Raw genomic sequence first — 13,778 nt, 5'->3', positions numbered from 1 at the left:
TCTGCACTCTCGTCTTTCCCAATCCGGGAGGACAGCAGGATGGAGGACTGGGTGTGGACCCCCATGTGCCTTCTTGTCATTTTGTCCTTGGGATGGACTGATGCTCAGACTAATGACACTAACGCAAGGTAAGGTGTGCGCAGCAAAGTTATTCTGTATGTATGAGCTGTCAATGTGCCCTTTGTGAACCAATTTTCTTTTCAGTATGTGCACATGTGGCAAGCAATTTTCAAGCCCACATCAGTCTGGATTAACTACTGTGCATGTGTGAGACTGTTTCCTCTCCTGGTCGCAGTATTGTGATTACCGAAAGTTCGGTAGAAATAGAAGGGTGTAGCGTTAGAAAGATGTGGTCGGCATCCCATAAACACACAGACAGGCAGGCGGACACATAATGACAGCGTGCTGTAATTTATTGTGATTAAATCTGGGTAGATGTACCAGCAGCAGTGCTCTCGTGTCATATAGTTTGTTTTTCTTGTTGCAGCTGAGAAGTAAATCTTCCTGAAATTCTTTGTTTGTGCAGAGTTCCACACAAACAAGGTGTAAATTGAACATGAGAGACAAACAAATGCCTGTGGCCTGCTAAGCTCCTGAGGGTCAGAAGGGAGGGGACTCCAAAACTGGAATATTTTGGCCAAGTGTGGCCTTAGAGTACCACAAGAGACACACCATGCATGCCTGGAGAACTTGAGAGACAGAAAAACAGCTCTGTAATGTAAGGGATTGTAAATTTTGCCTCACTGGCTGCTATGGAGTAAAATTTAAACCTAATTTCCAGCTGCAGAGTTTCTGGAGGAAAACCAGATGCCAGATCAGCCAACATCTAAATTAACGAGTCTGGGCCTGGCCCGCACGGCAAAATTAAAAGTTGAAGCTGGCGCTGCTTTGATGTGTGTTTATCCGAGTGCGAAAGAGTGGGTGTGTGTGCCACCAAACCGTGTGTGATTGGGCTGCTGTGCGGCGGTGTTTGCAAAGCGAACGCGTACAGTTTTCTTGCGGTGCAGTCAGAGTGTGGCGATAACACATATACTGTGTATTAACAGTCCTGGCTTGGTTTGGCCAACTTCTATGAAAAAAAAAACATACCATGAGAGTTTACTGGGAACTTTCCCAGCCTTGGAGAACAGAGAAAGACTGTGTTTTTCACATCTAAACGTGTGTGTGTGTGCAGGTTTTTGCCTCAATGCTCTTCAGTATAGCTGCATAAGCAAAAGCAGCATTTCCTGAAGCCCACGGCACATGAAGTGAAGGGCAGGATTTCTTTTTCTCTTTCTCTTTCAGGCCAGTCTTCCACTGTGGAGGCCACCTGGTCATAGACTCCGGCATCGTGGCCAGTGAAGGTTTTCCCAGCTTGTACAAACCCAACAGCAAATGCACCTGGTACATCACTGTGAGTCACTGAAAGTAGCTGTGATGTTTCAGTCTGGGACACGGGGATAGCGAAACAGTGGTAGCACCTATGTAGATGACTAAATGTTTTGAACTGAAGCCAAATCATTGTAGTGCCAAAAGGATGTGATTGCTGTGTGGCACTAGAAAACTAAAGAAAATGTGATTTAGAAAAAAATAGAAAAACATTTAATGAAAGCAAGGTCAGGTTGACTACAGTGCTCTCAGATCAGTATACAATCTGTGCTGCCTCCTGAGCCACAGCCGCCCCAAAAATGATCAAACCACCAACAACAGGCTCATATTAAGTTGCCTTCATCATCCTACTATAAACCAGCTTGGCCCAAACTGGACCGTACCATCTCCTCATAGCTACAGGGGGAGCCAGACTGTTAGAAAGTGCTTCAACAGCACAGAAACAAGAAGCAAAACATTAATTTACAGTTCCTCTGTGAGTCCTGACAACTATTGGTTCATCCACATGTAAATAAACATGTTTCAAGAACTCCATTCCATTTACTGAAATTCAATTCAGCTTTATTTAAATGGCTCCAAGGCTCAAGGAGCTTTCTGTAGTAAAGTAAAGACAGCAGCACGGAGAAAACCCCAACGATCAGACGACCCCCTATGACAGCGGTGTCGATCTCCAGGCCTCGGGGCCGGTGTCCTGCAGGTTTCAGATGTGTCCTTGATCCAACACAGCTGATTTAAATGACTAAATTTCCTCCTCAACATGTCTTGAAGTTGTCCAGATGTCTGGTAATGAACTAATCATTTGATTCAGGTGTGCTGACCCTGGGTGTTATCTAAAACCTGCAGTTCGGCACCCCTGCCCTATGAGCAAGCATTTGGCAACAGTGGGAAGGAAAAACTCCCTTTAAACAGGAAAAAAAACCTCCAGCAGGACAAGGCTCAAGGAGGAGCAGCCATCTGCTGTGACTGGTTGGGGGTGAGGGGAGGAAACAGGAAATAGTGAAATGGGACTTTTTGGGGAGAAGAAAAAACAAACACTGCAGTGTTTCCTTTTGTGTTGATAATTCAAGTAACACCTGTGCTATTCCTTTTTTTTTTTTTGTCATTTTAACTGTGAAATATATTATTTATTTTTATTTAATCGGCAGGTCCCTCGAGGATAACATCTACTTTTCAGATCTGGCCAACAAGCCACATTATTACAATGTTACAAATTCAGATATAACATCAAACCACATGAAACAAAATAAAACAAGTCAGAGTCAAAATAATACAAATACGAGCTCGGGGTTGTGAATAACAGTTGCATAGATGATCATTTTCAATGAAAGGACATTTTCAAATCTGGTTATTTTATTTTGGTAATCTATTTTCTTCTGGATCTATTTCCTTCAAAAACACATCTGTAGTTTTTACTCATTATTGATATGCTTCACTTTCAGCATTTTCTTGCTGTTTTCAGAGTAACACAAGCAGTATCAATGTTGAAGAAATAATCTGCCTTACATAACAAAAAACCAGGTTGTTCCTGTGTGTGGGTCATACGGAGTCTGTTGTCCCCTCCAGGTCCCCGAGGATCATGTGGTCATGCTGTCTTTCCGCCTCTTTGACTTAGAGGCTGACCCCATCTGCCGCTATGACTACCTGGACGTCTACAACGGTCACTCCCGCCTAGTGCAGAAGTTAGGTCGATTCTGCGGGACCTTCAGGCCCGGTGCCCTCATCTCCACCTCCAACACCATGATGCTGGAGATGGTGACGGATGAAGCCACTGGTGGAAGAGGATTTCTGGCTTCTTTCAATGCAGGGAAGCCACATATGGAAGGTGAGGACAAGTAATCCTGCAAATATTTTACTGGGGCTCCAGGACACAGTTTTGTTATTCTCCTGCAAACACAGGGCAGCCTCATGCTTTTATTGTATCACCTGGCTTTTGTCTCACCTTAACATATTGTAGCACACTCTTATTTTTTAACTCCATCTTCTTTTTCATATTTCCACAGAGAACCAGTTCTGTGGAGGACGACTGACCAAATCACAGGGCTCCGTAAAGACGCCCAACTGGCCCAACTCCAATTACCCAGCAGGCATCAGCTGCTCGTGGCACATCTCCGTAGAGCCGAGCAATGTAAGCTGATCACACTACACTTCATACAGATTGAGAGCGGTTCACATCCGAATTTCTGTTATTATTATTATTAGATTCCTAATGATCGAGTAGCATTAAAGACCTGCTCGCTTATATTAAAGAAAGCTGAATTTATCATTTTATTTATTTATAGCATATCAGTGCCTTAATATTAGTTTATCTGTCAAATTATTGTGACATGTTTAAGTGAATATTTTTACCATTTTACCGTATTTTTTTCCCCGTTATTTATACAAAGAAATTAAACCGCAGATATCCAAATATTAAGTTATGTGTAATAATGAGAAATGACACAGAAAAAAATATCAAAAACGCTTACTGAAATGTATTTAATGCTTCATACAAAAGCCTTTGATGACACCTTCAAGACGCCTCCTTTATGGAGAAACTATAGTCACATGCATTGCTCAGGCATGATTTTGGCTCATTTTTCCACACAAACAGTCTTCAAATCCTGAAGACACCTTTATGAACTCTGAGCATCAGAGCTTTCCATAGATTTTCAGTTAGATTCAGGTCAGGTGGTTGGCTGGGTCATTCTACCAGCTTTATTTTAATCTGTGAAACCAGCTGAGTTTCCTTGGATGTGTTGGGCTCATCGTCTTGCTGAGATGTCAAACCCTCGTGTCGTCTTCATCATCCTGTTAGATTTTTATCAGGTATGTGAAGGGTTCCCGCGCCATACGCTGAAAAACAGCCCTACATCAGGATGTTGCCACCTCCAAACTTCACTGGAACCTTCAGTAGTTTAGAAATTCTTCTGTAACCAATGCCATCGGTATGTTTTGCATAATAAGGCTGCGACGGTCTTAAGAAAGCTCATTGATTTTACCCTTCATTAGATGTTTCTTGTTGACACCTTGGTAATGAGACACCTTTTTATTGGGACTGAACCACCTGATATTAATTTGCAATAAGTGGAAGGATTGCTTTCTGATTACTGAAGATTTCAGCTGGTGTCCTTACTTTTTGTACCTCCTTTTCTTCATGCGTTCAATACTTTTTCTCTTTGTCATTATTACACATAACTTAATTCATGGACTATGGTTTGATTTCTTTGCATGTGTGGATTTGATAGGTTGTTACCGACATCGGGTCAATTTCATGTCAATAGCACCTTTAGAATAATATTTACTTAGAAAACTGCTGATGTGTTCAATACTTATTTTACCCGCTGTACATATATCTAGAATGAAGCATCAACATGTTGAAAAAAAAAAGTCAGATATCTACTGTTCCCCATATGGCCCACATATCTCTTTTGGTTATGTCACCCTAATTAACATATTAATTTGAATTCTGACATTTTCTACAGCCATGCCTAAAAGTGGCATTCTTCACATTCATATGCATTTGAAAAGACTGTAAAATATGTTGATTTTTGTGGCTATTCTGAACTTGTAAGTTAAATACCACAAATTAGGCCGTCTACAGATAGTTATTGACAAGAACACAAATTAGAAAACGAAGTGACATAAGTGGAAAGTAACATCCAGCGGAAATAAGGACACATGTAGGACTGGTTCACTAGCTAGGCTAGCTAGCATAAATTTTCCCGGTGGAAAAATTTGACAGCATGATGTTGCACTGAGGAACAAATGCTAAGGAATATACGCTGTACATAGCCTTCCAACTAGCGTAAAAAAAGAGAGTAATTAATCCACCTTATAGGGTTTATTTTCCAAGGGTTAAAATGTTGTACCTGGCAGCTAAAAGCACCTAATTGTTAGCAAACACCAAACATGTATTACCTACTCACGCAGGAAAGTGCCCAGTCAAATAGTTTAGATTGAATGATTTATAAATACTCTAGTTTCTCAGTGGGTGCTTCAGTCAGTTTAATAATAAAATCCAAAGGTGTTTTCTGTATCTTCAACACTTTAAAATACTTTTATAGTTAACTCTATAAAAACGAATAATATAGCCAATATTTCCAATCAAAGAACAAATAGATTCTTGTGGATCTAATCTACATAACCAGTGAAGCTGACAATGCACCAGGAATGCAATAACCTCAAAACAAAAAAATTTGCACATGATTGTTAACAAGAACTGGGCTTAAATCTTTGTGAAATATACAATTAGAAAATATGCACGGGCGCTGAGGTATCATTTTAATTTGTATTTCTATAATTTACGTGCACCAAATATTAGTCAAAATCAAATTTCAATTGACTGCATGTGCAGTTGAGTATGTTAAATGCCTTGTGTTGGAAATAAATGGCAGTAAAGGGGCCCATCACAAGGAAATGTACTTTCCTTGTAGGATACTTAATGCAGTTATCGTGTATGAGTGTGACAGCGGCCTTGTGCCGAAGTTAAAATGAAAGACCTCTTTGAGTCCCTGCAGGCGTGATCATGTGTGCCAAGAGATTGAACTAAAAGAAGGAGGGAAGGAAGCAAGGGCAAGAGAGGGAGTAAATGCACCTCTGTGTTTCAGAACTCCACCACCACCTCCTGATGGCTGCACTGTACACGGCTCATGAAAATTAGTCAGAAGTAAACATGTGCTAGCGCCATGCCCTGCCAAGACTTTCATAGCTTTCTGTTTCCACCTATTTTCCAGGTGATTGAGGTACAGTTTGAGAAACTGGATCTGGAGCCTGACATGTATTGTCGTTATGACTATGTGGCCTTATTTAATGGGGGAGAAACGGATGACTCGAGGAGGATAGGGAAATTCTGCGGAGACAAGCCACCAGGGTGAGATACTGTTCAGATATAAGCTACTTTGAATTAAGCTAAATACATGTATACATACCTTACAGCAGAGCTTTGCTGACGTGTTTATACTGTCACGTCCCGTTTCTTCCACGTGTCTGTTGCTTTATCCTTTCTTTCTACTTTCCCTGTTCCTTTCATAGCACTATAGTGACAAATGGGAACGAGCTGCTTCTCCAGTTTGTGTCTGACCTCAGCGTGACCTCAGATGGATTCATGGCCCACTACTCCAGCGTGCCTCGTGGGTCCCGCACACCCACTGCAGGAGGAGACTTTATCCACAGACCTCAGATAACCTCCACGACAAAAATACCCACCAAACCAACCCCCAAACCAGTTCCCAAACTCAGACCAAGCCCCAAGCCCAAACCCACCCCCAAACCAGTTCCCAAACTCAGACCAAGCCCCAAGCCCAAACCCACCCCCAAACCAGTTCCCAAACTCAGACCAAGCCCCAAGCCCAAACCCACCCCCAAACCAGTTCCCAAACTCAGACCAAGCCCCAAGCCCAAACCCACCCCCAAACCACCCAAAAGGCAACCAGGAAGGCCACCGCTAGTAAAGAAACCTCCACTAAACAGACCCACTACTACTAACATCAAACCCACATCTAAACCTAAACCTACACCTAAGCCTAAACCTAAACCTGAAATTAAACCAACACTAAAGCCTAAACCTAAACCTGGAGTTAAAACTACACCAAAGCCCAAACCTACACCTAAACCCAAGGTCATTAAACCAACTCTTAAACCAAGAGTCAAGGTTAAACCCACACCTAAGCCCAGTATAAAACCCAAAGTGAAACCAGTGAAGCCAACCACTAAGGCAGGAGTTAAACCAACAGTCAAACCTAAGATGAAACCCACAGCATCATCTCAACCAGGAGTAACCAAAGCAGTGACCAAGAAACCCAATGTGAGCAAGAAACGTAAGTACAATAAAATGAGTGTTGAATTTTTAACCTGCTTTTTACCCCCATGTATGTATTTGTGTTTACTTGTACTAGAAAGTGTTTGTTGCCGCATGTTTTTCCTACAGCTTTACCACTGAACCCACTGTGTACACAACCCTGTAAGCGGACTGGAACCCTCCAAACCAGCTTCTGCCCTCATGACTTTGGTGAGCTACAAAACAAGCTGCAGTCTGGGCTTTGCATAACTCCTCTCCATCTATTTTCACACCTTTACACCTACAAAATGTCACTTGGTTCTACACATTTTCTCCCCATTGAAACATGCCTTTTTTGTGATTCTAGCCCACTCTACAACTAAGTGCTTTCTAACATTCAGACACATTTATACTCAGACGAATGCATCTGAGAGCAACTTATGGTTAGTGTCTTTCCCAGTCTTTGGCATGAAGACTGGGGCACCCAGAGGTCAAACCACCAATCTTCAAATTAGTAGCGACCACTTTAGGGTGGCTTTTTAGCAATGGATATTTCACTCATAAGCAGATTCCTCAGATAATCACTCAGAAAGTCTTAAATTTTTGACCAAAGTTTAAAGAAGTCTAAACACCTTGCAATGATAACTTTTAAAAAATCTTAAATTGTTTCCCTTAGTGACCACATCTTTCTTTTTTCTTTATTTTAGTGATTACGGGTAAGGTTACGTTTATAGATCCTGGTCCAAGGGGCTCAGCAACCATCGAGGTGTCACTGATCAAGGCGTATAAGACAGGAAGCCTCACCGTCACCAAATCAGGACCCGCCAAAACAGTCACACTGACTTCTACCTGCAAGAAATGCCCAGGACTAATCAAAGGTAAAAAATGAGACAGTTTTCTTGCTCTCCATCTTACAGAAATATTGCCACATAATACAGTTAGAGCAGGTTTTCAAACGTCTGTAAATACTGTGTACAAACTGGAATTTCTTAATGATGGCTTTCTATGTTTCGGGTACTACCAGTGCTAAAATCCAGTTCAATGTCAAACTGTATGCAGATGATATGATTTTGTATTTAACCAATAAAAGTCAGCGATTAAAGGCAATAATGTAGATAATAAAACCATATAGAGGTGTCATATTGCAGCATATATCATTGGTGCCTCTGGGATTATTGTAAATAAATAACCACTACATAAAGAATAGGAGTAAAACAGAGTTCTGGATTGGTATGTTATTTAACAGGAATTGTTCATTTTCAGTGTTGTTCCTTTAAATGTTTCCCTTTAAAAATCACAAGCTGCTCTGATGTAAATGATAACAACTTGCTCTGTATTTCTTCATTGTCTCTTGTCCAGGCCGTAACTACGTGTTGATGGGAAAAGTGGACACAGAGGGCAATGGCCATTTGAGCCCCTCCAGCTTCACCCTCCTCTTTAAGCCCGTTCATTCAAAAGCACTGGATGTCCTTTCTCGCAAATCATGCTGACATCGTGGCCTAAACCACCAATCAAACTGACAGCCTTGACTCTTTAGAAAATGTAACATTGCATAAAGAGTGAAAATATTATAAACAATATCCTGCAGAATTTTTTTCATATTACAATATGGTTGTGAGAAGGAGTTACATTTTAAACATACGATATTAACATATTACTTTTGTATTTTCTATGTAAATTATAAAGTTTCTGTGTTAAAAGATACATAATAAACACAGTTTGGGGGTAATTTTAGTCTCGACTATCCATTACTTTCCCTGGTACACTGAAGTGCTATACAACATAAAGATCTTAGAGACCATAAAACAAATATGACATTTATCACCAGCAGCAACATGACACATGATTGTGAGGGACTGTTGTCCTACATGATGACCTCCTGAAAAGCTTGCAATGGCCTTCATATATCAACCACGCTGTCACAGATGCCACTTTAGTGCGAAGGCAGCAAATCGAACAAAGTGCTGGTCTTCAGTGATTTTGGTCCATATTAACATCACACAGTTGCTGCAGCTTTTTCAGTTGCTCATTCATGATGAAATATTTTGTTCTATCACATCCTGAAGCTGTTTTATAGTAATGAGATCTGGTGATTGTGGAGGCCATTTGAATACAACAAACTCATTGTCATGTTCAAGAAACCGGTTTGAGATGATCCCATGAACTTTGCAAAACATGGTTTGTCATCCTGCTGAAAACAGTCATCAGAAGATGGGACCACTGTGACCATAAAGGGACATGATCAGCAACAACACTCAGGTAGGCTGTGGCTTTTAAATGATGCTCATTAGTACTAAGTGACCCAAATTGTGCCAATATCCCCCACATCATTAAACCACAACCACTAACATTAACTGTTAATATAAGGCAGGGTGTATCAGTGCTTTCATCTTGTTTATGTCAAATTTTGAACATATCTTCCAAATGTTGCAGCAGAAATCGCGACACATTAGACCATTTGACAATTCAATTTTGTAGCCTCAATTTTTGCTTCCACTGCTTCAAGGTTTGACATGTCGTGTGTTCAGAGATGCTCTTCTACATAGCGTGGTTGTTAACAAGCGGTTGTTTGAATTACTTCTGCCTTCCTATCAGCTCAAAGGAAGGCATTCTCCTGGCATAAACGAGTCATTTTCACCTAGAAAACTGCTGCTCACAGGATATTTTCTGTCCATCTGACCATAGAGATGTGTGAAAATCTCAGTAGATGAGCATTTAAAAAAAAAAGAAAAAAAAAAAGACTCAGACCAGTTGTCACGTTAATGGGTCTGTTGACCCAGCGTTTTAAGTTTTAGTTTATTTATGTTGATGTTTATGTTTAAGTTTTTTAGGTTAGCTAAGTTCATTTGTTTATCAGATTCCCTTTGTGTTTTTCTACCCCTAAATTTAAGTTTCCCTCACCCTTTATGTGTTTCATGTCTTATGTTGTCAAGTTCGTATTGCCATGTCTGCGTCTCATGTTTCCTGTTTTATTTTGAAGGTCTGTGTCCTGTGTCAGTGTAGTCGGCTTTGCTTCCTTCATCTCGTAATGTCAGCTTAGTGTTAGCAGTTTCCCCATGTGTTTCCACTTCCCCTAATCACCCTTGTGTGTATTTAGTCTGTGTGTTTCTTTTTGCTCATTGTCAGGTCGTCTGTTGTCCTTTCTGCTATGTTTCCAGGGTCCAGGTACCTTTGTGTCCATGTCGGGTTTCATGTTTTGATTTTTTTTAAGTTTATCTTTAGTTTCCACAGTTTAGATTATCGTTTAGCTTCATATTCATCAGTTTTGTTTTGTAATATTTTACCTGCCTTAATAAACGGCTCGCTTTATGTTAACATTCAAGTTTTATTCCACGTCCATTTGTGTCTGCATTTTGGGTCCTCTTCGTCACTCTATACACTCTGCCTGTGCCAGACTGTGACACCAGCCCATTTAGCAGTAAAAAGCATTCAAAGTCCCTTAAATTACTTTTCTTCTCCATTCTGATGCCAGATTTGAAATTCTGTAGATCAGCTTGACCACGACAACATGCTGAAATGCACAGAGTGGCTGAAGTGATCGAACGATTGCATATTTGTATTAATGAAAAGTTGAACATGTCTACCTAATAAACTGGTGATCAAAGTAGGAAAACCTGAGATACAGTGCCATCCATAATGTTTAGGACACCATTTTTGTAGTTTTGCCTCTGTACACCATCAAACAATCAATATTTGACTGAAGTACAGATTTTTAGCTTTAAGGGGTTTCACAAAAACTTTGTAGGATTTAGTTAAGAATTACAACCATTTCACATCCCCCATCTTCAGAGATTGTCACAGTGGGTTTTTTTAAATTGGGCTTCCACACTAGCTGTCTTACTGTGTAATATATTTTGTTATTAAGATTGGATTATGAGGTATTTCAGGGTATATTTTCTGTCAACATCTTTGAAAAACAATTTCACAACTCATTTTTGTACTTTTTGCTTCTTTATTCTCATATTTGCAAAAAGAGGATGAAGTGCTGGGATTTTCTGAGATAAAGTACGCAGGTCTAAAAAACTGAAAGCATTTTAGGTGATTCAGGAGTGGAAGTGAAAAAGCTACAGTTATGATGGACAGCCTCCTTAAGCTTCCCGTCATGATATATACAGAAAACATTTACATTAAACAAGTTTATTCAGCTTCTGCACCTTCTCTGGTAACTTTCCCTGGGCACATGTGAAACAGCCTGAACTTTATAAAACGAAAAGCCTGTTTTTGTTTTCCTCTCATTTTTAATGACTCTTCTCTGAGGTGTTTTTGTGTTTGTTTTAGCCGCATGAGATTTGAGTTTCTTCAAAATGCATAATTCCTGTTTTCAGTTCTCAGTCTGACGTGGTTGTGCTGATCCATGTTTCAGTGTAAAAATGTACTGGACAAAAAATAAAAAATACAGTAGGCTTTTTTCCACAATATTATTTTCTCATTATGAAACAGAACAAACCCACCATGGATTGGAAACTTCTAAATGAACACTGTTTCAGAGGGATTTCTTTAGAATACAATACTGTGCAAAAACTTAGAGCAACCCCTGATTTCTTTATATTTTGGAAATAGGTGGAGTGATTTTTAACTGTACAATCATATGATGGAAATGGTCAAAGGAGCTTGCAAAGAAAAGCGTCTGGACTTCTTTAAGTTGCTTGAAGACGTTTCACCTCTCATCCGAGAAGCTTCTTCAGTTCTAAGGTCAAATGGTGGAGAGTCCCAGATATAAACCTAGTGGGAGTTTCCCCCCACAGAGGGACAAAAGGACCCCCTGATGATCCTCTAATCGCCTGAGCCAAGGTGTGAAACTGGGTGTGGGTCCCAATCAGCCAGAGTTTCGGGTGAGTTCATTGTGAAACCTGGCCCCACCTTATCATGCAAATTTCTGAGGTCAGATGGCCCAGGATGTGAGTGGGCGTTAAGGCGTCTGGGAAGGGATCTCAAAACTGGATTATAGATGGCAGAGAGTTGGTGTCGTAAACCCCCGCCTCTGTTCAAAGATGGTCGCTCACAGTGGACATAGATGGCTTCTTTCACTCCTCTTTCAAACCATCCAGAGGAGTGAAAGAAGCCATCTATGTCCACTGTGAGCGACCATCTTTGAACAGAGGCGGGGGTTTACGACACCAACTCTGGTGTCGTAAACTGATTGGGACCCTGATTGGGATCCACACCCAGTTTCACACCTTGGCTCAGGCGATTAGAGGATCATCAGGGGGTCCTTTTGTCCCTTTGTGGGGGGTTACTCCCACTAGGTTTATATCTGGGACTCTCCACCATTTGACCTTAGAACTGAAGAAGCTTCTCGGATGAGAGGTGAAACATCTTCAAGTAACTTACACGAGTCCAGACGCTTTTCTTTGCAAACTCCTTTGACTACGATGACCTGGATGACTGAGAACCTTCAGACATATGATGGAAATGCAGTATATAAAGAAAAAAGTGTTTCTACAGTTACTAACAAGCTTGGAAGTCCATATTTGCTGTGACTGCGTTTAATCCTTAATCACAAATATGACAAACTTTCTTGTCATTTCTGTAAGAAATCTTCAGGAATAGATCTCCAGACATCTTGAAGGACATTCAAAGCTCTTCTTTGGATGTTTCTGCCTTCTGTTCTGTTCTCTGTCAAACTGATCTCACACTGCTTCAATAATGTTGAGATGTGTGCAGATGCACTCTCACCTGCCTGCTGCCACTCCTGAGCCGCCGCTGCACTGGTGGCACTGATCCCATAGCTGACGATCCTGGTGCTTGCTGGACTTTCTTGGGTGACCTGAAGCCTTTTTCACAACAATTAAACCTGTTTCCTAAAAGTTCTTGATGATCCGACAAAAGGTTAATTTAGGTGAAATCTCAGTTGCAACAACCTCCTTGCCTGTCAAACCCTTTTTATGCAACGCAATGATGAATAAGAAGAATGATTTCAAGAATCCCCTTTTAACACATCCAGTGTGCTATTCCAACTCAATCAGCATGACATAATGATCTCTAGCCTTGTGCTCATCAACCTTCTTTCCTGTGCTACCGAGAAGATTATTGAAGCGGTCTACTTTTATGCCAGCGATGAAATGCAGTGGAAGTGGGTTTTTTGGGATTAAGTTCATTTTCATGACAGAGATGAATTTTGCAATTCATCTAATCACTCTTCATAACATTCGAGAGTATATGCAAATTGCCATCATAAAAACTGAAGCAGCATTTGGCCACGACTCCACTGCTCAAGACCACTTTAAAAAAAAAAAAAAAACAAAAACAAAAAAAAACTCTGGTTGCTTGGAAGCCAAATATGAAGAAACGATGGGTGGCTAAAGACTTTTGCACATGAACATTCAGAAAGTAAACAAGCATTTTGATACACAACCAATTTACCCTCTGACTAAACAGCTCTATCCAATAAATATTCTGTTTTGAGCTATTTTAAATATTCTTGTTCATTATTTTGCCTAACATTATATATATTATTAAAAACATCCAGTCAAATGTTTAGATAACAGAAATCTGCCGTGAAAATAATAATAATAAAAAAAAGATTAAACATTTTCCACTAAACTTTGTATTTTACCTGTAAATTGTGACATTTCTCTGAAAAGAAAAAAGTGTGTTGTGTTATTAAAAGCTCTAAACATATATAAGACACATATCAAAGCCAAATTCCAACATG

At 40.3% G+C, this 13,778-nt stretch overlaps 1 protein-coding gene across 1 annotated transcript; it reads left to right on the top strand.

Moving 5' to 3' along the window:
- Positions 1-8,841, top strand: pcolceb (procollagen C-endopeptidase enhancer b). Its single transcript, XM_082528757.1, has 9 exons — positions 1-128; positions 1,285-1,393; positions 2,932-3,190; positions 3,369-3,493; positions 6,081-6,217; positions 6,379-7,163; positions 7,274-7,354; positions 7,831-8,001; positions 8,483-8,841. The coding sequence occupies exons 1-9, from the start codon at positions 40-42 to the stop codon at positions 8,611-8,613; spliced, it is 1,887 nt and encodes a 628-aa protein (XP_082384883.1). The 5' UTR covers positions 1-39; the 3' UTR covers positions 8,614-8,841.
- The last annotated feature ends 4,937 nt before the right edge of the window (positions 8,842-13,778 follow it).

Source organism: Aulonocara stuartgranti (genome assembly GCF_965226115.1).
Source record: "Aulonocara stuartgranti genome assembly, chromosome: 3".
NCBI classification, from domain to species: Eukaryota; Metazoa; Chordata; class Actinopteri; order Cichliformes; family Cichlidae; genus Aulonocara; species Aulonocara stuartgranti.
The sequence above is the reverse complement of the archived record's forward strand: the minus strand, read 5'-3'. Positions and strand labels throughout refer to the sequence as shown.